General features: G+C 37.2%; 1 protein-coding gene across 1 annotated transcript in view; it reads right to left on the reverse strand.

The window, feature by feature from the left end:
- tafa4b (TAFA chemokine like family member 4b) overlaps window positions 1-24,869 on the reverse strand; it is an 85,170-nt gene that overhangs the window by 59,511 nt on the left and 790 nt on the right. Inside the window, exons 2-3 of the mRNA XM_067431190.1 lie at window positions 3,962-4,060; window positions 3,735-3,849 (exon numbers count right to left, since the gene is read on the reverse strand). Of these exons, the coding sequence (XP_067287291.1) occupies window positions 3,735-3,849 (115 nt within the window). The 5' untranslated portion in view covers window positions 3,962-4,060. The remainder of the gene's footprint in view (window positions 1-3,734; window positions 3,850-3,961; window positions 4,061-24,869) is intronic.

Raw genomic sequence — 24,869 nt, forward strand, 5'->3', positions numbered from 1 at the left:
ATAAAAATATTTAAAAAATGCACATCAAATCTTCAAATCTTTCAGCAGTCATTACATCAATCTTCAGTGTCACATGATGCTGGTTTGGTGCAAAAAATATTATTATTATTATTATTATTATTATTATTATTATTATTATTATTATTATTATTATTATTATTATTATTATTATTATTATTATTATTATTATTATCACAGTAGAAATCTGATTAGTATTTGCATTTGCATTTTTTAGGATTCAGGATGAATACAACATTAAAAAAAACAGAATTGATTTAATAGAGAGATGTTTTGTAACATTTTTATTGTCACTTTTGATCAATTAAATGCATTCTTTCTGAATAAAATAATTACTTTGAAAAAAATGTGAATGGTAGTGATGATATATTATATAAAACATTTTATAATACATAAAAATATGATCTATACCTTTATGTAATATATAGTACAATAAATAGTGTTTTAGTTCTTTTTTTATTAATAGAGATTTTTGTAACTATGGTAACTTGTGCAACACAAGTACAATGCTCTGCTCTCCAGGCTACTTCTCCAACATTCAAATCACTTTTCTGTGTTTTTTTTTTTTTTGTAGTCAGGTCGGGTTCCAGAATATTGAGGTACAAATAGCTGCACCGTATGGCCAGTCGGTGCAAAAAGTCACTCTGAAACTTGCCCTGACAAAGGAGCAATGAATAATAAAAAGTGTTGGCAATACAATTTTGTATGTTTTTGCCAACATTTCTCCCTTTTCTTTTGTTATCCTGAAAATGTTCAATTTCACAACAAACCATTTTTACCTAAATAGCAAGAGCCTCCCTTGAAATTAAGGCTGAATTCATCCAATGACATCCAGTTTGGTGGTATGTGAAATCTGAAAACTTTGGTGACCTTCCCAACACACTGCTGCTGTAATTAGCACAGTGCTGATTAAAAACACCTCCGTTAGAAAAGTAACCTCTTCTCCCCATCAAAATGAAAAGTAACATCATCAGTCAGACCGGCCCGAGATGCTGGTGGCATTTCTGTCTCAGCGAAAAGGTCACCTTGCATTAGCAACAACTAAACAAAGAGAAGTCGTAATTAAAGAAAGTGTGATAATTATCTGGAGCAACACTGACATTGGGGAAGGACTTTGCATAATATGAATGATTCAGCGAAAGAGCCGGAGTCTGACCTTTTGGCATGCTAAAATATTTATGTACTGCTGGTCACTTCGTCGCCACGAGGGAAGCTTTCATGAATTATGCAAATCAGAATTAGTTAGCTCGTGGGTGTCAATTAGCGTGGGGAAGTGGACATTATTTTAGTTACCCTCCCATTTTTTTTTATGACAAGGGGTACGTATTTGTGCATGTGGGTGTGTGTTAGTGTGTGTGTGTACAAAGGCACGCAGAGGTGTAACGAGTTTATTACCTGACCATTATAGATCATACATATTAATACAGTCATTACTAAATTGTCCATTCGCTTAAAACTCCTTACTGCAGAGGCATGAACTCTAATGAAGAGAGTGACTTTGACGCTGTCCGTTTTAATGTTACCGCAGGGCAGGAGCCCTAACGTATAAATATGATACGGATGCAAACGACCTGCATTTAATCTCCTAAACAGGACAGCACCGACTATAACTGTAATTATGTGTTTATATTAGAGGTCAAGCCTTGTTAAATGTCTTTTATGGGCTGAAAAAAAACTAACTGATGTTGAAAGGCTCACTGACATCCTCTGTGGTTCACACTTACTGGGTGGATGGAATCTGAGGAACTTTTTTTTTGTCTACCTAATTTGTGAGAGGAATTTGTGAGAAAAGGTACTGTACTCTTACTGGTATCTAAAAGCATAATCAAAATTAGCCAAAACATTTAAAGGAATATTCTAAGTTTGTCACAGATTAAGCTTAATCACCAACATTAGTGCCATAATGTTGAATGTCACAAAAATCATTTCAGCAAAAAATGTGATAAAGCACATACAATGGAAGTGATTTTGTAAAATCACGTGCAATTATTCTTCTGTTAAAACTAGTGTATTATATGAGCTGTGCATTTAGTGTTGTCTTTTTTATGACTGATCTAATATGTGGTTTGATTCTGTATAATATATTCAAATGAAAAATTGTCTTTGACCCCCACAATATACACATACTTTACAGCTTGTTCATAACACATATAAACACTGTACATCCATAATAGAGAAAAATAAAGGGGGAGAAACACCAATATCAACAATTATTGGCAATGATATTATTAGCATTATTAACATTATATCTGTAAAGCTACTTTGAAACAATGTATTTAAACTTGAATTCAATTTAACAACTCACTCAAAAAAAGATACGTTTGATTTACTTAACTTTTTTATGTCAACTGGTTCCACGTAACTGGGTTATGTTGAATTTAATTAATATTGTTTATTTCACTAAACTTAAGTTTTTTACATAAGGTTAATTCAATGCCTTTTAGTTTAATCATATTAACATTCTTAATTTTGTCCAAAACTATTAAGTTCAGTTATTCTAAAATGAATATCAAGCTAAAATCATAACAAGTAATCCAATATAATTACAAATTTACAAATGTTATTTAACAAGAAAACCTAAAATAGTTGTTTTATATAGTTAAATAGTTGTTTTATATTTAAAACAACTTTAATTGTTATTAGCAGGTCCTCACCCTGAGCACATGCTCTAAACTTCCCCACAGTGGTAACCTCCAAAAACACTAATATAACACAAACTTTTAAATACCAACATTAAACATTAAAAAGTATCTCCAGTTTCTCATCTTGTTAAAAATGCATAAAATGGCACTGTATTTAAACAGTTACTCTCCGAATTCAGCCCCTTTGCAAAGCATGATGGGATGTGAATGTCCAGTTTGTTCGGGTTACTTAATTGAATCATATTATTTGAAAATAAAAACCTTAAGTCTTCAATATAACATAAAGCACTTACATTTGAACCAGAAACCTAATATAACGGTGTTAAATCAAGATGAGTTATTTAAATAAAGTGAACAGCATCATGCAATATCATTTTTTGGAGTGGGGGTAAAAATACTGGAAGTCAGTGGGTGTTGTCAACTGTCTGGTTACCAAAATTTTTTTGTTCAACAGAAGAAAAACACTCATACAGGTTACATGTGAGTAGATAATGTCAAAAATGTTTTTTGGGTGAACTATCCCTTTAATTATTCAATAAACCATTCGACAATAAGACAAAACAAAGATTTCTTAAAAAACATATTATGTATTTTTCATAGCTCTAAGCGCTCATAGTGCCTTCCTGGTGGCAAGTTTTCAAATTCATTAAAAATAGGATGAGAATATTCATTTAATATCATTTTTTTGTGTGTCATACCGTCTTGGCAAAAAAATTGCTTTAAACAGAAAAGGTTAGTAAGTGATTTTTTTTTCACATTATATTATTTACATATTGCGACTATATTTTAAACAGTGAATATTTGGCCTTATTCCATTGTAAGTGTCTCACTGTAACCCAGAATTGTAGCTTTTTTAAAGAATTTTTTTTTTATGCTAATCAACATTATGCTACAAATGCTGTTTATTTAGCGTAACTTGTTCCCGGGGCAGGAGATGAACTTGCGAATGGTAGTCTTCTGAATAGCAATAATCAGTCTGCTTTGGACTTGCAGTGGGAGAGCAAACCAGACAATCTGCCTTGTGTTCATAAATACATATTCTCCTGTAATTAAGCCAACGGGGCATTGACATACCTGTGTGTCCCCGCAGACTCCGTGTACCCGCAGAAGCCGACTGGCATGAACACATTACCAAGGTGACCAAGAGTGCAACCTGCAACGGCCACACTGACCGCCCCCACAGCTGCATCTACAAAGACACCAGCACAAAAAGAGAGAAAGAAGGCGAGGGAGAGCATTGTGAAGTGTACACATACGTCACAGTCTGCCTCAAGGCTGTGAGAATACGTCAACTGTGTTACCTTTCTGTCCTCTGATCACTCTCTTCCCTGTAAGCCAGCCATGTCTCCTCCTTTGTCCTCGCACGGTTTTCACTTGCTTCCTCAAACAATGTCCAGATCCTGAGAAGACAGAAGGAAGAAGGATAGGGATGAGGTCAAGTGAAGAAAGAAGGAGTACATGTGTGTTTCTTCAACTGTGGGCACTTCGGTCTTCTGGGCACTGATATTTGTAACTCCTCTAAAACACACTTTTCAAACTCACTTAATTTGTCATTTAATTTGTCTAATAATGGATGTACCATGCGTGCATGACATTTCATTTTGAAGGGGTTTTTTTTCATAATGAGCAAATGTAATTTCCTCCACATCTCAAATGGCTGACTCAGTTGTCTTTCTAACATTAATTTCAGAGGTGATGCACAGTAAAAAATATTTTGTTAACCAATGATATTTACCTTGATTTTTCTTTGTATTCTTCACACATCCTATATCATTTACCATTTAATATTTTTTATATTTTATATCATGCTTGGTAAATAAGTAACTTCTGATGTAACTTTATTAGTTAAAATTACACCATAAATGAGAATCATTTTGTAATTTGTGGAGAGAAAAATATATATAATGTACAGCATATAGTGAATTGATGACTGATACATAGTTGTAAGTTGATGTTTTGTGATTTTAGATAACAAGCATGTTTAATATTTTTGTTGACCTTGGACCACAAAACCAGTAATAAGTCTCACCGGTGAATTTATGGCTATAGCCAACAAAACACTGTATGGGTCAAAATTATAGATTTTCTTTTATTACAAGATATTGCTTTTAAGATATTAAGTAAAGATCATGTTCCATGAAGATATTTTGTCAATTTCTTACCGTAAATATATTAAAAATGTTTTATTAGTAGTAATATGCGTTGCTAAGAACTTCATCTGGACAAGGTGATTTTCTCAATAATTACACTGTACAAAAAAAATGACAGTAAAGAAACGGCAGCTGTGGTTGCCAGAATTTTACCGTAAAAAATATGACAGTAATGTTTTAGGTTTTTACGGGACAGCACTATATAATTTAAAGGTTTATAATGTAATCATTACGGTTAAAAGACGTTTATTTTACAGTTCAAAACCATATAATTGTAATAATTATGTGCACACTATAAAACATTTACGGTAAAAAAAAAGAGAAACATTTAATTATTTAATTAACTAAAATAATGTTATATATCTGTTATATACCTTTGATAAATAATGACAACCACCAATCACAGTGGTGATGAGAATCAGGTGACGAATCAAAGCTCATCACAAGATCATCCAGGGTCACATTTAGCATTGAACTTGTCGACAGATGGTGACCTATAATAAATTGTTATATAATAATTCTGGGTGTGAATGATAGCTGAATTTGTGAAGAAAAAAAAACATCCTGTTTTCCCAGGACATGTCCTGTTTTCAAGTCCTGTCCTGTCCCTAATTTAACTATATTCTCTCCAGGGGGCATACTTTAAATGTTGAAATGAATAAGGAATCTTTGAGTAAACTTCGAGTATCATTTGAGAATCTCATTGCCGGGCCGAGAGTCCTGGTTTTCGGTAATCAAAATATGGTCACCATAATTAAAATGAATGAATGGGCCACATAACGTTGCACCTGATATACAGTTGTAATTTGTTTAAAATGTAAGAATTCCAAAGACATTATGTATTGAAATGATTTATGGTCATTTATCTTTGTTCAAACTAACATAAAATGTAATAAAATATTAATATCCATTATAAAAAAACATTAAGACTGCAAGTTTGGGTCTAGGCCAATGGTTAAACAATATCATCTACACATAAAAAGCATTTGAAAGTAGAAAGAAACAAAAGGGCATTTTTGTGACCTTCATATAATAAAATACACTTTAAAAAGTATTTGCTAGTTTTAAGTAAAAACAACCCCTTGGACTTGAAAGCCATTTGTGTATATGTGAAAATAAAAACAAGATTATGATAATAGGACAGTGCCGATGAAACTTGAGATTGGAAGGAAAGTAATAAAAAGGGTTGACATGAGATGGAAGGTCTGAAGAGAGAGAGGGGAGAGGAATAAAAGTACTGATGAAGCAGAGCAATAGAGAAGCAGAGATGGAGTGAGCAAAAGAAGGGCAGCTTCAGAGAGGGATATCCAGCCTCAGGGCCCGATGCAAGCCCTGTTCTTCAAAGGCAACCCCGCACACGCACACAGGCGGCGGGGCCACAGAGATGGAACTGATATATTGTTTACTGTAGTTCACCTACCCCGGGGCTCGAAGTGATCTCACAACCTCATCACACACTCCGAGAGACCACCGATCTTGCAAGTTCAATCACATACACGCGCATTGACTTTCTCTTTTTCACATATAGACATGCCAATGCACAGATGTACACACGCAGTGAACATGCCAATAAAAAACAGTTGCTGAGAGCGAACAGACTCAGGTAAAAACACAACAATGACCAGGTCAAATTCCCGCTCAACTCTTTTACCTTGATAGTCCGAAGAGAATTACAAAATGAATATTGAGTATCACAGGAAGCGTAGCCCATGGCACACAGATGACAGCATGAAAAATGTACCATCATTAACATCTATATTGTCTGCAGCCATTATAGGAATTTAATGTCAAATATATGCACTTGAAATATTATTTGTTTGCGAGAATTGTGATTTTTGAATATTACATTTGTCTGTTTTATGAACTCCTTCCAGCTCCTATTACTGAGAGTGAAAAAAGATATGACACCCTATTGAATTCAGGGTTTTCCATATCAGGACATGATAAAATATCATCTGGTCCTCTAAAAATTTGGAAAATAAAACCTGACAACAACACATGACATATCACACCATGTCATTATTTATTTAGCAAAAATAAAGGCACAATGGAAAAGCCATGGGTGACAAACTAAGGGCACCCTATGATTCAGCTGCCTGTAGATCGACCTTTAGCAGCAATAACTTGAAGTAATAATTTTCTGTATGACTTTATCAGTCTCCGACTTCGTTCTGGGGGAATTGTGGCCCTCTCTTCTTTACAACAATGCTCCGGTTTATTGAGGTTTGTGGGTAGGGGTGTGCGATATTGACAAAAAATGACATCTCAATATTTTCTGGGATTTAATCAATAACGATAATTAGACAATATTTTGGTGAGTTTGTTATTGTGCTGCAGAGTTTTAGCACTGCGATGGATCAAGTTTTTGATATTCTTCATACTCTGTGTGGTTGTCAGCTCACATTAGTAACAAAAATAATCTTTTCCAAAAAGTTTAAATTGATTTTAACCACCTAACCCCCACTCCACCCACGGGCAGTTTTTTTTTTTATGTTTAACCTATGCATCTTCTTGTGTGTGAATTTTATATATGTAATCAAATTTAATTAAACTAAGACACAAAATGGCTGTTACCAATCAAATTAAATAAGGATCAACAAAATTAATCTTTGCAATGGAGAGGAAACACAGAAGCTGCATCTGAAGTGGTATTTAGATGCATTTTACACTGTACCTCTGTTACCTCTGAGCTGCATTAAACGATTACAAATGCAATTTTTGTTGTTTTAAATATAAAATGTTGAATATTTGAAGTAATTTAAAACATGAAAAGATACTTTAAATGTGAAATTAATGCTGCCAGTATGTGGCAGCGAGTTTGCCGTTAATGAGTGAGTCATTGAGATTCAACTGATTCATTTAATTGAACGACTGATTCAATCATGAACGATGCATTAGACTATCGGTGTTTCTCAAACGGAAGGCTGCATGTCTCGGCTGCCACATCATCAAAGGTTGCTGAAGGCCATCTCATTTTGAAGGATCCTTCAAAGGCAGCCTTCATTTTGTGTCCTTCATTCGGCCTGTTTTGAAGGATACATATGATGTAAATTAAATGACTAACACTAAACTGACAATAATGTAAGCCACTGGGAGACCCCTGGCGGCTGTCATTCATTGTATTGCATTAGTCTGAAGCCAGTTAATATAAAGTTTTGTAATACAAAGTATTTTTCCAAAATTAAGTTTCAATAGTATTTTCGTGTCATGACCATGGGGGCAGGAAATGTCTGACGTAGCCTCAGAAGGACTGGACTAGGAAGGATGCAGTCTTGGTATGATGCAGCCTTCCTTTTGAGAAACTCCCTTAAACTATTTTTGTAAGTTTTAGTAAGAAAACACCTCTGTGTGTTGCTCAGATATGCAATTACAGCCCTGTGGCTCTGTTTTAATCTATTTCTGTTGGTGAAACTGAGCAAAAACAGACAATATGGTGTCTAAAATCTAAGTCACTTAATATTAGCTTCTTGTTTAGTAAACTTGTATAAAATCAAAATAACATTTGTTATCATGCTGATACCTGGAGAAACACTGCACTCTTCGTGTGACATTTGTTAACTATATTAAATGCTTTAAATATCAAATAAATCACGCAGTGAAAGCGTATGCTCTAAATGCGCACCCACACTAGTCTGATCTACAAGACTACATCACGTAGTGTATGCATTATGCGCGTGTGTGTGTGTGTGTGTGTGTGTGTGTGTGTGTGTGTGTGTGTGTGTGTGTGTGTGTGTGTGTGTGTGTGTGTGTGTGAGAGAGAGAGAGAGAGAGAGAGAGAGAGAGAGAGAGAGAGAGAGAGAGAGAGAGAGAGAGAGAGAGAGAGAGAGAGAGAGAGAGAGAGAGAGAGCATCTGGACTTCGGATGGGTGATTGCAACACCTTCATTCTTTTCTTTTTCACCCATTCTGTTGTACATTTGCTGGTGTACTTGGGATCATTGTCCTGTTGCATGACTATAAAACAAGCCCAAAATCATCACCCCCTCCATCAGCGTGATGGACAGTAATATACGCTGTACATTATGGCCAGACATCTTCACTTTGGTCTTCTCTGGCCAAAGGACTTTGCTCTAGAAGTCTTATGGTTTGTTCAAACCTAAGCTACCCTCCCATGTTCTTTTTAGAAAGAAGAGGCAACCCTTCCAAACATGCCATCCTTGTTTTATCTTTATCTTATTGTACTACCTTGAACATTTAAAATGTAAACTGAGGCCTGTAGAGTCTGAGGTGTAGCTTTTGGGTTGTCTGCAATTTCCCTGAGCATTGCACAGTCTGAACTTGGGGTGAATTTGCTGGGATGTCCACTTGTGGGAAGACTGGTGTCTGTTTTGAATGTCTTTGACTGAATAATCTTCCTCAGAATAATGGAGTTCAAATTGTTTGGAAGTTTCCATAAAACCCTTCCTGGCAACAACTGATAAGATCATTGCTGATGTCTTTTCTCATTGATATTGTGTTAAAACACCTGAATGCTCCAGACCAGCAAAATGCCAAAGTTTCTGCTTGCATAAAGGTGATCACGCATGCTGATATTCAATTAATCAAATGCATTGGATTAGCAGTCCTTTCTTTTTTCCACGACTGTATATGAATGTGTATATATGTCGGTCCATGTGTGTGTGTGTGTGTGTGTGTAATATAAAGTACAGTAAAATGCACATACACTGATCAGGCTTTACTTTATGACCACATTGTTGAGTTGGTCCCCCAAACAGCCCTGACCCATAAATCCTTATGCTTTTTCACATTTTTCCTGCTTCTAAAACATCAACTTTAAGGACAAAATGTTCACATGCTGCCTAATATATCCCAACCGCTAACAGATCCCATGATGAAGAGATAATCATTGCTATTCACTTCATCTGTCATAATGTTATGCCTGATCAGTGTGTGTATTACACCATTATAACTACTACTACTACTACTACTACTACTTACATGTGATGTTTTCTAGAGATTTCCCCCATCCCAAGTAAATGAGGTCACTCTGTCCCCTTGTGGATACACTGAGAATTGCTTTGAATGAAAATGAACTGTGTGTGTGTGTGTGTGTGTGTGTGTGTGTGTGTGTGTGTGTGTGTGTGTGTGTGTGTGTGTGTGTGTGTGTGTGTGTGTGTGTGTGTGTGTGTGTGTGTGTGTGTGTGTGTGTGTGTGTGTGTGTGCGTGCGTGTGTGCGTGCGTGCGTGCGTGTGTGTGTGCGCGCCTCAGACGGCAGCACATTATCCATTCTCTTTACACAGACAGACACACAACAGCATTACTAACAGCTTTGTATTCTGATACATTCATTAGAGAAACCCATAACGGAGTACATTAGGGTACAGACAAAAGCTGACTCCGCGCCTTTACACACATACATAAAATGCCGTCCACAGTCATGACATAGTAAATCATCCTGTTATCATCACACCATTCTTCTGAAAAACACCTCTAATTTGCCTAAACTCATGCAAATGCACCTGTATTTGCTCACAGGCGAAAGTGTGTGTGTGGTAATTATTAGTGTATTAACTGAAGGACTCTTCAACAGAACAGACAGAGTTGATCATTATGTGAAGTGGGACGGTCTGCGTAGGAAGGTCTGTCAGGAGATTGCTTTGATTTGCATTTGGCTTAACCTTAATGACAAACACAATGCCACGCACACACTCATATGCGCTTCATTGACATGCAGCGGCTTAAAACCACCTCTGACTAAGAAAAAGAACTGTGCCCTGCATTTAATGCCGTCATCTCCTGCCCGGATCTCACAACTAAACACACATGCAGGTGAGGCGGCACGTCGCAGCGCGCATCCCAAGGTGGAATACTTGGCCCATTTTCCTGTCGAAAATAAAGCACAACCCAGTGAATTTTGAATTGAATTTCAGAGTCTCTCCAAAATGGGGTGCACAAAAATGACTCCAATATTGCATGCCTGGCTGGCTGATGATGATAATAATACATTTTAAACTTCTTGACATATCAGTCTTGCAATAGCATGAAAAACTAATTGTGGAAAGGACTACTGATTTGTTGATAACCGCTTGTTTACCTATTACTACGACAGGAAAATTAGAAGGAAATAGTAAAATCGTATAAATAGTAAAAATAGTAAAATCATGCTAGATAGCGTGTTTAATTTGATGCTAATGAAAACTAAGCTGTTAAGAGATAAAATGATCCAAAAATGATAATTCTGTCATTTACTCACCCTCATGTTGTTCCAAACCGGTATTACTTTCTTTCTTCTGATATTTTAAAGAATGTTGGCCACTAAACCATTTCGGAGACCAGTGACTTCCATTGTATGGACAAATAATAATAAAAAATCCTTTTATGAATCCTTTTATGATCAATAGAAGAAAGTTATACAGTTTTAGAATGGCATTAGGGGTGTTCATTTTGGGGTAAGCTATCCCTTTAAAGGGTTAGTTCACCCAAAAATGAAAGTCCTGTCATTAATTAAATTAGTGTATCGATTCATGATTTGTGTCAAACCTGCTGAAATCACGTGACTTTGGCGATCTGAACCGCTGTTTCGATACAAAGATTCAGAATGCTCCCAAGCTTCAGGAAGCAGTGTTTTGAAATCGGCCATCACTATATAAGTCGTTATTTATGGGGGGTTTTGCGCACAAAAAATATTCTCATTTCTTCATAAAATTATTGTAGAACCACTGTAGTGAGATATACTTTGTAACAACGTCTTTAGTGCCTTTTATGGGTCTTGAGAGAGGAAATGTCATTGCTGCCAATAGAGGCCTTTCTGGGTCATCGGATTGGGTAAGTACGGTAAGTAATGACAGAATTTTCATTTATGGGTGATCAAACCCTTTAAGGTCCTATGTCACATCTAATTTTCTAACACATCTTATAGTATTTGTAATTTTAAAAAGAATGAAATGTTGTGCCAGCTGTTTGATCAATAGACCTTAGATGGATAAAAATGAGACTGTGAGGGATGACTTATGTCATTACAATGGCATGCACTGTATAAAGGTTTAGATTGTTATTTTCAAACCCCCATTTTTTTTTGTCTTCTGTAAGGTTTTTAGAAAGATCCGCTGAACAATTTGCACCCTGACTAAAGGGGCACATTAGCAACAGTCCATTGTCAGCTCACACCAGAGTGATTTCAAACCAACCCGCTTTCTGTTGGTCAGCATGGACAATCCATGTGACCAACTTGAACATGTTGCAAAATCTGAAATCTGAGAAAGCTTTCACCCTCATGAGAATCTACTGATTGTGTGAAATTTACATGCGATATAGCAACTGACAACAGTATAATTCTATATGACACTATACATACGGCCACACCAAGATTCAGATTTAGTTTCTTGAGATTTTATGATTATGATGTGTGGGTCAGGATTCTCAAACAAAGAGTGAAAAGTTTTGAAAGCACTATGGCGCAGCTGTTTTTACAATTTTTGGGGAAATCAACCTACCAATGGCTTACTATAACTGAAATAAATTTACAATTCAATCAGTTCACCCAAAAACAAAATAAATGTCATCATTCTCTTTCCCTCATGTCCTTCCCAACTGTAAGAACTTTCTTCTTTGGAGACTTAATGCAAAGGCAATACTTTCTAACTCAAGAGAATCAGCAAAAAAAAAAAAAAAAAAAAAGTGTGGCTGATTGATCATTTTCAAAATGATTTTTGGTGAAAGACGAGGGATATTTAAACAGTTTTAGCGAAATTGTGACGGCTGCCATTGCTCTCCTACACTCCTTTACAGTAGGTAGCAAAAATGTTCTTTTACATTAGTTTGCCAACTGCTTTAAAACAGCTGAAGCAAGTCCAATTTTCATCATTTTGGTCAGCCATCTAATTGATAGATGTATAAAGCGCAGATTGCTTTTTAAGTGAATATTTAATAAATGACCTCCTTTCGTGCAGAAGACGTGAGAAAAATAAAATAAAGACAAAATTTATTTTTGAGTGAACTATTTCTTTAAGCTGAATAGAATAAAGTATTACACCCTTTGGCTTTAATTAATTGACTTCTTGCCCCACTTTAAACAGATGATGATAATCTAGTATTATAATCTTGTTTTTAGCCTTTATCCAAGTCTAACATTTTCCTGTAGCCAACGGAACAGTGTACATATGTAAGAGGATTAAGATTATGCAAGTTTTTCCATCATTTAATTTTATGCCACAGGGTAATACTGTACATGTGTAAATTGAACCTGGAGACACAATAAAAAGTCATCATCTTCCTGCGGTTCTGTCAACTTTCTCGTGCCATAACTCTCTCACTCATTTTTGCTCTCTCTCTTTCACAAACACACACACACATAGACACAAGCACAAGCAAGCCATTTGCAACAACAGACTTGATCCTAAATATGCCATTTCATGCTCCGGGGCTCAAACAGAGCAGAAAAATGAATCCCTGCAAAACAACTCTATCTTTCAGACGAGAGGCCCCGCCGAAAATGAGCCCAAACGGCGTGAGGGCCAACAGAAGTTCTTAAAAGCATCTTGGATTTCTGGGAAAATGCACAATATTGAAATGCGGTGGGAGGCCGAGGCCTCCGGTGCATTTATCTGGCTTTTCACTGAAACATTTTCAGCCTGCTGCATTCCCACGTCTCCAGGCAATATCGGTGCGTGCGTTTATGTGCACAAGCATCTGCGGGGAAGCTCGCAGTAAAGCTCCGACAGCCAATCCGAACGGACACGGGGAGTTTCCGCACTGCTGACCCTGCCGTATCAGTGTGCTTGCAGATGAGTACATCAGCTTTCACTCAGCCGATATTACTGGAGATAAGCAGGCAATTTCACCACCCTGCACTATACGGCATCTCATTTCAATATGTATTTACAAGTTTGTGTCCGTGTGATTGTGTGTGTGTGTGTGCCCTTGTTTATATTACATTGTGGGGACCAAATGTCCCCATAAGGATAGTAAAACCTGAGATTACCTACATTGTGGGGACCAATTAGCGGTCCCCACTTTTCAAAAGGCTTATAAATCATACAGTTTATTTGAGAAAGTAAAAATGCAGAATGTTTCCTGTGATGGGTAGGTTTAGGGGCAGGGGCAGTGTAAGGGGATAGAATGTACAGTTTGTACGGTGAAAACCATTATGTCTATGGAGAGTCCCCACAAAGATAGTGAACCAGGTGTGTGTGGGGGGGGCATGTTTTTGTGACATATGAGGACACAAATGTGTATAATGACATGGGTATGACATAGGTATTACAAGGAGAGGGTGAAATATGAGGACATTGGCCATGTCCCCACTTTTCAAAATGCTTACAAATCATACAGGATGAGTTTTTTTAGAGAGTAAAATGCAGAATGTTTCTGTGATGGGTAGGTTTAGGGGCAGGGGCAGTGTAAGGGGATAGAAAATACGGTTTGTACAGTATAAAACCATTATGCCTATGGAATGTCCCCATATGTCACAAAACTAAACGTGTGTGTGTGTGTGTGTGTGTGTGTGTGTGTGTGTGTGTGTGTGTGTGTGTGTGTGTGTGTGTGTGTGTGTGTGTGTGTGTGTGTGTGTGGCCTGGTAATCCCTACGTTATGGGGGACAAAATGTCCCCACAAAGATGGCAATATCTGAAATCCTTATCCTTGTGGGGACATTTTTAGGTTCCCATGAGGAAAACATCTTATAAATCGCACAGAAGGATTTTTTTTGAGAAAGTAAAAATGCAGAATGTTTCCTGTGATGGGTAGGTTTAGGGGTAGGGGCAGTGTAAGGGGATATAATGTACAGTTTGTACAGTATGAAATCCATTACACCTATGGAAAGTCCCCATAAAACATGGAAACACGACGTGTGTGTGTGTGTGGGGGGGGGTAAATGTGGTAGGAAGTGTCCTCAATTTTCTTTTTATTAAAAAAAGCTGAACATTTTCTGTGATGGGTAGGTTTAGAGGTAAGGGATAATGTAGGGGAACAGAATATACATTTTGCACAGTATCACACCTATGGAGAGTCCCCATAAATCACATAATCAAGAATGTGTAGGTGTGTGATTATTTTAGAGAATATTAGAGCAGTCAATAATTGTAATCTAGATGACACAAGGCTATATACTGTACGTTTACCTTTTCAATTTTCCTGAAATACATTAACACATATACCTTTTCACACAGAAAAGCGAACACACATCTAGAAGAAAACATACTGCCCACTGAGAAATTGGATATAGTATAAAGTATGCATATTTGGCATGATGTCCGAGGGGAGGGCTCCAATCTTGTAATTTGGCTCAAACCAAATATAGCCCCACTCTCTGGTTGGGATAGGAAACAGTTAAGAGTAAGGGTAGTGGAGGGATGCTGGAAAACGGGAACATACTGTATATGCGTTCTCTAATGCTGATTCAGTTGATTGTTTGAACATGATCCTGTCAAACTTTGATGTTTGATATCTTTGATGATTAAGTTTGACACTTGTATGTTAACAAAATGTGTTTGTCTAAAACTTTGTCACTAAAATAACATCTCTCTCACGTCTTGATTTAAAAAGAAATCATCTAGGCACCATCATGCACTAAAATTGTATACCAAAGCTTCTTTATTGCATTTATGCAGTAGGCATGGTGATGAGTAGCATGTTCCTAACTGTAAACGACATATATAACAGTTCAGAATCTGAACTTGGGTCTGCTTTAAGGCTGAATGAAAACTGTTTTGTGACTAAGCTATTGAGTTATACTTTTATGGGAAATAATTTGCTCTCAGGCCTAAAATGCATTGTCTGGTGACAAATGCATGTGTAAGAACAGACTTCCCCAAAGTAGTATGTGTAAGCAGGTATGCTTCAGGTATATAAATCTTTACTGTGAGCTCTAACACAGCCTTGAACTACGTGCATTTTTTATTTTATTTTTTTTTGTATTAAGCCCAAGGGAAATATGGTGACAAGGGTACTGAGTTAAAGTTACAGAAGAATTGATCTTCATTGCACTTAAGTCCCATCCACAGCCTGTTGCTCAGACTGGAGTCACAGTCCCTTAGATCCAATGACTCCAATTTCCTCACAGATCCAGCAAAAAGAAATATCTGTAACCAGAGTCTTTCCTTCCAGGGCTTTGTGTGTTTGTGTGTGTGTGTGTGTGTGTGTGTGTGTGTGTGTGTGTGTGTGTGTGTGTGTGTGTGTGTGTGTGTGTGTGTGTGTGTGTGTGTGTGTGTGTGTGTGTGTGCGTACATGCTAACCTTATAATTTAAAATAAAAGCACCTGTGTGTCTTTCTCGTAAGATTTCAACACATCACATTTAAACCCTCCGAATTAGATGTGGAGTTAGTACTAAGCTGAAGTTCTGAGCTCACAGCTCATTTGATAAGGTGCTTCTTCTCGCGGGAGTGTCTTGAGACAGCCCAGACGCTCTTAACTGTCCAATTAGCTTTGCTCTGATGTACAAGCTCCATGAAGTTCAGCATGATGACCTCATTTTAACTCAATGAGATGCTTCACTGCTTCATTTGTTCATTTACAAGCTGTGTCCTTTGTTTTCAGCCCATATATTCATTTTTAACAAATCTCTCCCAGTTGGTTAATTTGCATGTAAGATGCCTTGTGCTTTTGGTGGAGGCAAACATTTCTGAAAAATTTCCTCAGCCATTTGGTCTGTATTAAAACAATTATTATAATTACCAATTAGAATTCATTATGAACAGGGGAATGAACTCCTCCATTAGATTTCAGTGTGTGTGTGTTAAATGATACATCTAGACAGCAGTTTCCTGTGTGCTTTATGAAGGTATAGCGTAACTATAGCACTTACAGGCTAATAAACGTTCTGCCCCAAAGCAGTACTACGCTTGACTCAAACATACACGCACAAGAAAAATCACACACAAAAATATGTCAGGTTTTTGTATTTGCCACCCGACAGAATTGTGCACCAACATCTCTCAGCCATCTTTCCGACTATAGTTGAAACTGAAATTAAGGATCCAAAATTAGACTTCAATATGACAATTAGGGGAAAAAATGCAAGCAAGATCTCTTTTATATCTTAATCACTTCTGTTAGACAGCAAAAATCAAAACTCGGCAATGTCTCCAGCAGGTTCTCTCATAAAAAAGACCCTTTAAACAATGTCAAATTCACGAGTTTGTGTGCCTGTACTAATCTTAGCGGAAGTGGTTAACAGATCTGGCTTGCTGTCTAGAGGGACTCAGAGAGGATATTCTGCTCGAGCTCCAATTATACAAAATTGTACAAAAAGTAGGAGAATGAGAGGAGGGATGCCGAAATAACTAACAATGGGAAGAGGTAAGATGCTAGTTTCATACCTTGGAATTAACTGGAAGATTAGATGGGCGTACTCCTCCTGAAATTACACTTAAAAACTTAAATATTTCTCCTCAAATTCTCCTAAACTTCTATTATATGTCAAAAAAGTGTCAAAAAATTATATTCTGTTTAATCTGAGAAAAGGAGGATGCTTGAATGAATCAGAATTGAGAACCAAATAAAAATTGCTCCTGGGGGATCACAAAAGCCGAATGTCGAACCCACAACTAAAAATCTGTAGAAACACAAAACCATTAATGGATCTGTGGATTAGTGCAAAGTCAGCATATCTAAAATACCACAACTTTTAGCCCATTCTGATCTATGTTTCATATATGACAAACCACATGAAGGAAACAAATGTGAGAAAGCATGCATCAGTAAAACCAAACAGTCTGTCATCATATTCTATGCGTGTCCTCTTTCTCTTTCTCTGAGTGATAAATGTTCTGCTCTTTTTTATCGTCCCTGTGTTTTGTGACCCTGCCACTATGTCCTGTTTGGATGTGAATTTGGACAATCAATGAGAGCGGTCCGCCGCTGTCGGAGCCAGGGTCTCTCTCCTTGCCCTCATCCCTGCAAAGGCGTGCTGAGGCCGGCCACTGTCCCGATTATCTCACACCCCTCTATCGCTAATGACCAGACTCCCGCAGGCTGCCGCGTAATTATAATAATGACTAAACGTGCCAGGCGTGCAAAGAGAGAGCGGCCGAAGGAGAAAGGGGGAACGGAGACGGGAAAAGAAAAGAGGAGAGAAAGTGCAAGTGAGTGTGATCAATTGTTAATTTTACAAAGTCACTGAGATGTGTCAGCGGTGTCAATAAGTGAATTAATTTGTCTGTGGAGCTCTGGAGTGTAACACCGTATTGCTGTGTTCCCTCAGGAGCACGGCCGTCTAACCTCTCTTACTTATTCTCCCTTTTACACACACTGCCTTTTATACACATCAAGACACACACACACACACACACACACACACACACACACGCACTTAACCCAAACCCAAACTAAGTTACTAAGTAGCACAGTAAAAAAAAAACTTTGGATTTACATATACTCATACACAGACTATATAAAACCCAAAACCCCAGTGACTCTAAATCATTGGGATACTGGAGTCTTTATAATTTTGCTGCTGGCACCATTTTGTGAGCACAATAAGCCAGTCATGACTGTGTTACAGTGATTTTACAGTTTAAGCAGTTAGAAGTCTGCTTCAATTCTAGGCCCTTAGCTTTAGTAATCAATGTAGGCAAAATCACAGATGAAAAGTTTCACAGTATCTGAAATTTTGTATAAAAAAAAATGAATGATTTCATGACTATTAGGAAACAAAAAATATAAGTGGGATCTCTCAAATGTCTTAACTGATTCTGCTAGACAGAAACACATACAATTACAAGACCTGCTCCTCCAGTTTCTCTAAGAAAAGGCCCTTTCAAAAGAGATCTCAACAGTGTTTTATTATGAACCTCAATATTTCTCCTCAAATTCTTCCAACACCTAAACTTCTCTAATGTTTTATTTAAATAACTTTTAGGAGAAACATCTGAGACAGACAAAGTTGATGTTTGAATGAATCAAAACTGGGTAATCAATCAACAATGAGTCAAAAAAAAAAATCTAGCTCAGACTAACATTACCTCCAAAACCAAAATTCATTGGGATATTGGCATCTTTATCATTTTGCTGCTGCCACCATTTTATGAACACAGTAAGCCACTTGAGGCTGTGACAGTGATATTACTGTGTTTAATGGGGGGGTTTAATCACTCATCTTCATTTCTATCCTTAGAACGTCCCTTAACTGTAGTAAAATCAGTGTAAGGCATGGCATTGAGTGACTTATTGCTTTAATAAATCAGGCTTGATGCCTTAAAAACCTTTTTATACATTATGATGCTGTCACTCGACTGTAGTGAGCAAACCAATGCATGTGAGCTCTAGTTAATCACACAGACAATAATGCTATCCATCATATTTACCATTACCATTTCAAATATACACATCAGACACACCGTGGTGTAAACTTGCACCAGGGCTTGACATTAACACCAAATGTGGGTGTATTTCAGCAGTGGCGTGTAACGCAGTCCCTCCTACTAGCCACTTTGGCGAGATGAATTTTATATATAATACATACACTTTTTAACTATAGTGTTTTTAAAAATAAAAAAAAACTATGTGCAATGTAGTGTTGTCATAAATAGCAATTTTATGATACATATTGATGCTGAAATATCTAAAACACTTCCAGTACTCATTTACTGCCAAATACAAACACAATTCCAGCTGCGCTTTCTTGCACTAGTTGACTTTACACACAAACCAGCCTCCCCACACACACCCATTTAATTTGCTTCGGAAGAATAATGTTCGGCGTCTGATTGCCCTATATTCCGCAAAACTGTACACATTTATGCAAATTTCGTGCTTACACTTTAAGTGTGCGCACATAATAATGTCAAAATTAGTATTCATGGTAAACACAGTCAGTTATGTTTTAAGTGAACAGAGAAAGAAAATGCATGTTTACTAGGTTTAAGGATGGGTTAAGGTTTAAGGGAAGGGTCAACAGTGTAATTATAGTTAATTGTAGCTGTAATTACATGCAGGTATTTTTGAATACAATATAACAAATATGAATGTACACAATAAGTACATTGTATCAAATTATTTGTTTAGTACACTGTAAAAACAATTATTTAAAAAATACATTTCCTGGTTGCCTTAAAATTAAAAATTTGAGTTAATACAATGAACATTTTTGAGAATCGACAACCTTTATTCAAATATTATTAAAATATTTTGTAAGGGTAATTGTGTATATTTTATTTGTGATGAGATGAGGCAGTGAAACAAGCCAAATTGTGCTTTCATTATTTATCACATTTTTATGTGGTTCAGATACAATAATATTTTGAGTTTCTATTTATTAAACCAATTTCATTCATTGTATCAACTCAAATTTTTTATTTCAATATACACAAAAGTTTAAGCCAACCAGGTTACTTACTTTTTTAAGTTAAACCAACAAAAAAAATTACAGTATACAAACTAGACAGTTTGTTAAATGCTTTGGTTTTGTGCCTCTTCATAAAAGTGCATGATGCCCCTGAATTGTTATGCATTCAAACTCATTATAATACAATTCAATGGCTCAAGGTGACATTTGCACATCAGATGATTTTAACCATGTATTTTAACCAAAACAATATTTGTCATCAGGTGTGCGTAAAAGCCTTGACACATGCAGTTTATAGACTCTCTACTTCTTGAGATTGCAATCCTCACAATAGGTTTGAAAGCTCATACGAGCCACTAAAAAGATAAAACAGGTTTATCGATAGAGAAACTGTACAATTGAAAAGCAACATTTCGGTTCCATTTGCTTGGGCCACAAAAGCACTTAAAGCCGCCCACAAATCTGATGTACATTTAATAGCTTATTCTTTTTGTTCAGAGTTGTAACCTGAATACTGAAAGCATTGCTTTACCTTATGCCAAAGCAACCCAATCCCCTAAGAGGAGTCACCTATGGTTTGGGGTTATAATGTGCTGTGGGGTTATTGTGTGCGTGTGTGTGCATGCGCGTGTGTGTCTTTTTTTTAACACAATAGCGCTGGCTTCTAGTGTGGTAACACCTCAACATATTTTAATTTAAATCTGACAGCTCTCACTGACACTGCTCAGATCAGACTGAAGTGCATGCCTATTCAATGTATCCCATGCTAAAGCCAAAGAGCTTTTTCCTTTAGCCTGTTATTTACAGCAAATCCCATTGAAATGGGTGTCATCCATTCTGAGTGGAATAAACCAATCCAAGCCGCCACTCACTGCAGCAAGCAGGAGGGCTCCAACGCTATTTAATACCATCAGGACAGTAAAAATTGTAAAGCTATGTCAATGGGAAAAAAATATGACAGAAGAGATAATGGAAAGGAATATGAGCCAGAACCCTTACAAAAAAGCACCAAGGTATGGTGCAGTCAAGGTATCAGATGGTACATTGATATAGACAAAATGATATGTTACTAAATGATTACCATATACGAATATCATGATACATGACCAAAAATCATGGTGAATTAATACCACCAACATTTTTGAAAATGTGCACTATTTACTAAGGTTTTTCAAATATTAGGAAGGTTGTGTATCATGGTTTTCTGATTTATTTTGTGATGATTGATTGGCCAACTGTATCATCCCGTTTACAGCTTAACAAATAAGTAAATAAAAAGACACAAAATATCAAATGAGTCTGATTAGATACAGGGACAAGGGTCAAAATGTTGACCGTTTAGAGGTCATTATGTGTATAATGCACAGTTATTCAGTCATATTGCAAAATAAACCTCTAATGACCTATATACACATGCCATGATACACTCTCAGAAAAAAAAGGTACAGTGCTGTCACTGGGGCGGTACCTTACTCACCCCAAATTCTTAAAAGGCACATATCAGTATTTTAAGAGTGCGAATTAGTACCTTAAAGATACATATTAGAACCTTTTTGGTTTTGTACCTTAGGGTACCGCCACAGTGACAGCAATGTACTTTTTTTTCTGACAGTGTATGCTTTTCCTAACAAAACGGATCCAATTTTGAGACATTTTGTTTTTAATTATTGTCAATTCTACCAGTATAAGCTACCTTAAAAGTCAGCAAAACAATAAACCAAGCAACAACATGAAGAGCACACATTACAGTTATATAAATAGTCATCTGAGGTGATTTTCACTGCAATAAATAACTGAGACGCAAGATTCTGCATATTGTGTTTGTATGAAACAGGAAAGAGTGTTGGTTTCAGTTACCCAGATAAGCAGTCTAATACAGTGAACATTTGGAAATATCAGACCATTAAGATGTGTGATTTTTCTATTGGAATCAGGTATACCAGATAGCTGTTTTAAAATCTGCAGTTTATTTCTTTGTGTATTCTTTGTGTACTGTGAACAAACTTGCTTTAGTACTTTATACCTATAGCTCTGATGCACTTTTGTGCTTTCAACTCTATTGCCTTTAAACTTTTTTGTTGACTAATGTGCACTCTCAGACCTCCCTTGTTTTTAAGGTTTCAGGGCCAAGTGGTGTGAAGCGACTATGTGAGAGAGGGAAAAATACGAAAGAGTCTCCCGAGGCCCCGACTCCCTCCAGTGTCTCTGTTTTTCACTGTCAGCACTCATGGAGCCCGGTATTGAGACCTGTGTCCAGCAGAGCATTGAGGTTTGTGAGGGAAAGAAGAATGAGCGAACTGGGGGAGAAAATGGCCATCAGGGACAATCTCATTTACAGATGAGAGACTTTCCCATCACTGCCTTCTGTTCCTCGTGAATCTCTCACTCTGTCTCTCCCTCCGTCATTAATTTCTTTCTCACCCCTTTCGATTTATATCGCTCCCTTCTTCTCTTTAATGACCCTCCCACCATCTCTCTTTGTGTGATGCTCTCTCGCTCTGCCTCTCTCCCCGGTCCTTGTCCGTTCTGAGAGCATCCATCCATCACGGCAGCACAGAGTGGATCGGCTAATGCCAGCTCAGAGCTCAGAGAGCAGATCTGACCAGCTGAGCTGCTCACAATCCATGCCTTATCTATCAGAGATCCCCTCGAGCGTCCCTCGTCCCCCATCTCCATCCCACCACACCCCTCTCTCCCTCCCTTGTACATGACTCGTCCTCCCATGCATGTACTTACTAAATGAGAAATATGTATATATAAATGGACTGCATTTATATAGATCTCCATATATATATATATATATATATATATATATATATATATATGTGTGTGTGTGTGTGTGTGTGTGTGTGTGTGTGGGTGTATATATATATATGGGTGTGGGTGTATATATATATATGCCTTATAAAGTTTCTAAGGGTAATTATCTAAACCAAGCCTAAATATCAAGGTCACTGCATTATATATGGGTCATATTAATAATATGTTATGAAAGAAAAGAAAAGAAAAGAAAAGAAAAGAAAAGAAAAGAAAAGAAAAGAAAAGAAAAGAAAAGAAAAGAAAAGGTTATGAGTTAATGCTGAGACACAGAAATGACATCAAGAGGGGAAACCAATAGACCAATAGACTGCAGGCAGCCGCCCAGATGTGCACATGCTCTCTCTCTCTCTCTCTCTCTCTCTCTCTCTCTCTCTCTCTCTCTCTCTCTCTCTCTCTCTGTGGGAACACTGTGATTCAAGGCCCAAATGAAAGGGGTGACTGTGTGTGACAGAGTTGGAAAAATACATGTGTGGCTCTTCTTACGCACAGGTTTCATTGAGCAATCTCCGCTGGGCTCAGCTGTACTGCTTGGCTGTTAATGTGAGTGTCGATGACAATTAAGTCGCTTTGCAATTCTCGCCCAACCTCGGTTGAACTAATGGCACGACCGTCTCTGCAGCGCGCCGCGGAGGACGCGAAACAAAGGGGGAATAATTACTCGCTCTCAATACTTATTGGACAGAACAAATGGCAGGGAAGAGGGAAAGGGGTGGAGATGAAGACGAAGTGCAATTACTACATGCTGTGAGGAGGTTGGTGCGTCTAGTCCAGGCGGCACGCGCACTCAGTACATCTTTCTCCATCGAGGGAGCATTCAAAGCGTCATTAACAGCGCAAGATTCGACAGGCAGCTCAAAAAGACCAACTGATCGCTCGTTTAGTCTCTTTACGCACTAAAACGTTTCATACAGTGTGCGAATGCCATGGCTTCTATGCAGGTGACTATTATAAAGAATTCAAGTAAATCATTAATTAATGTAAATGTAATTTGTCGTGCGCAATCTGTCGAGGTTCGTCTAGCGCTGTAGCCTAATTTGCAATCGACATAGCGCGGCGTAAATTATCTAAAATATTTTGTAAAAGTTTTAGTTTTTTGGATAAGCTATGCAAATCTGTGTTACAGTACGTTTTATGCAAAGCCCAAAAAACTGATTGCGATGGAAAGCGCGTGAGCGCGGTGTTGTTATGGTTACCTCCTCCGGCGAACGCGACTGTTTGCGTGTGTTTGACGAATGGTGACAATACGCACCCTGGCCGACTTGTGTTCCAACTTTTATCATTACTTAAATGTTTTAAACCCGTTGTTGAAATCTATATGCATGTGTGGGAGAAAAAAAAATGTGGCTACTTTTTCTTTAACCAAGACGTAGATCGTTTGTTATCAATTAGAACTAGTGCGTCGTTACGGGAGGTTTAAGGTCCAAAGATGCTGAACAAAGGCTGTCGCTTCCAATGGTGCGAAAATAATCTTGCTAAAAGTTATTCAACATTTCTGAACAATAAACGGCAGCGCGCGTTTTCATCATAAATTGATCTCTCACTTTTTTTCGCTGTGCTCCCGAAGGAAACGTAACAGCATTATAATATATCTGTAACTATATAGGCTATTGTGTAGGCTATTCATAGATCATCTGGTTTGAGGTCTAAGGACATGCACTGCCACCAAGCAACATGTGAACCTGCCAACAGAGCAAGAAGAGGATGAGGAAGATGAGGAAGCACTAGTGGGAGGCGCTCATTTAGAGTCGCAGTCACTCAAATCATTTAAGTTTTTTTTATTATTATTAAAAATCTATTCTGTACATGTTTTCTAGTGAAAATAAAGGTTATTAAAAACTAATTAGAATATCTCTTTTGCAATTGGTTATCAAAGTAGGCCCACATAAAGTTATGCCATTTAAATTCGTCACGTGGCACGCACAGACTGCAGAGTATCGTTTTAAATGAGATTTTTATCAAGACTTTTAACCATTGCTTTAGTGTACAGTTGCATTGTAATGCTTAAAATGCATTCATATTA

This window comes from Pseudorasbora parva, chromosome 22 (genome assembly GCF_024679245.1).
Source record: "Pseudorasbora parva isolate DD20220531a chromosome 22, ASM2467924v1, whole genome shotgun sequence".
Classification (NCBI taxonomy): domain Eukaryota; kingdom Metazoa; phylum Chordata; class Actinopteri; order Cypriniformes; family Gobionidae; genus Pseudorasbora; species Pseudorasbora parva.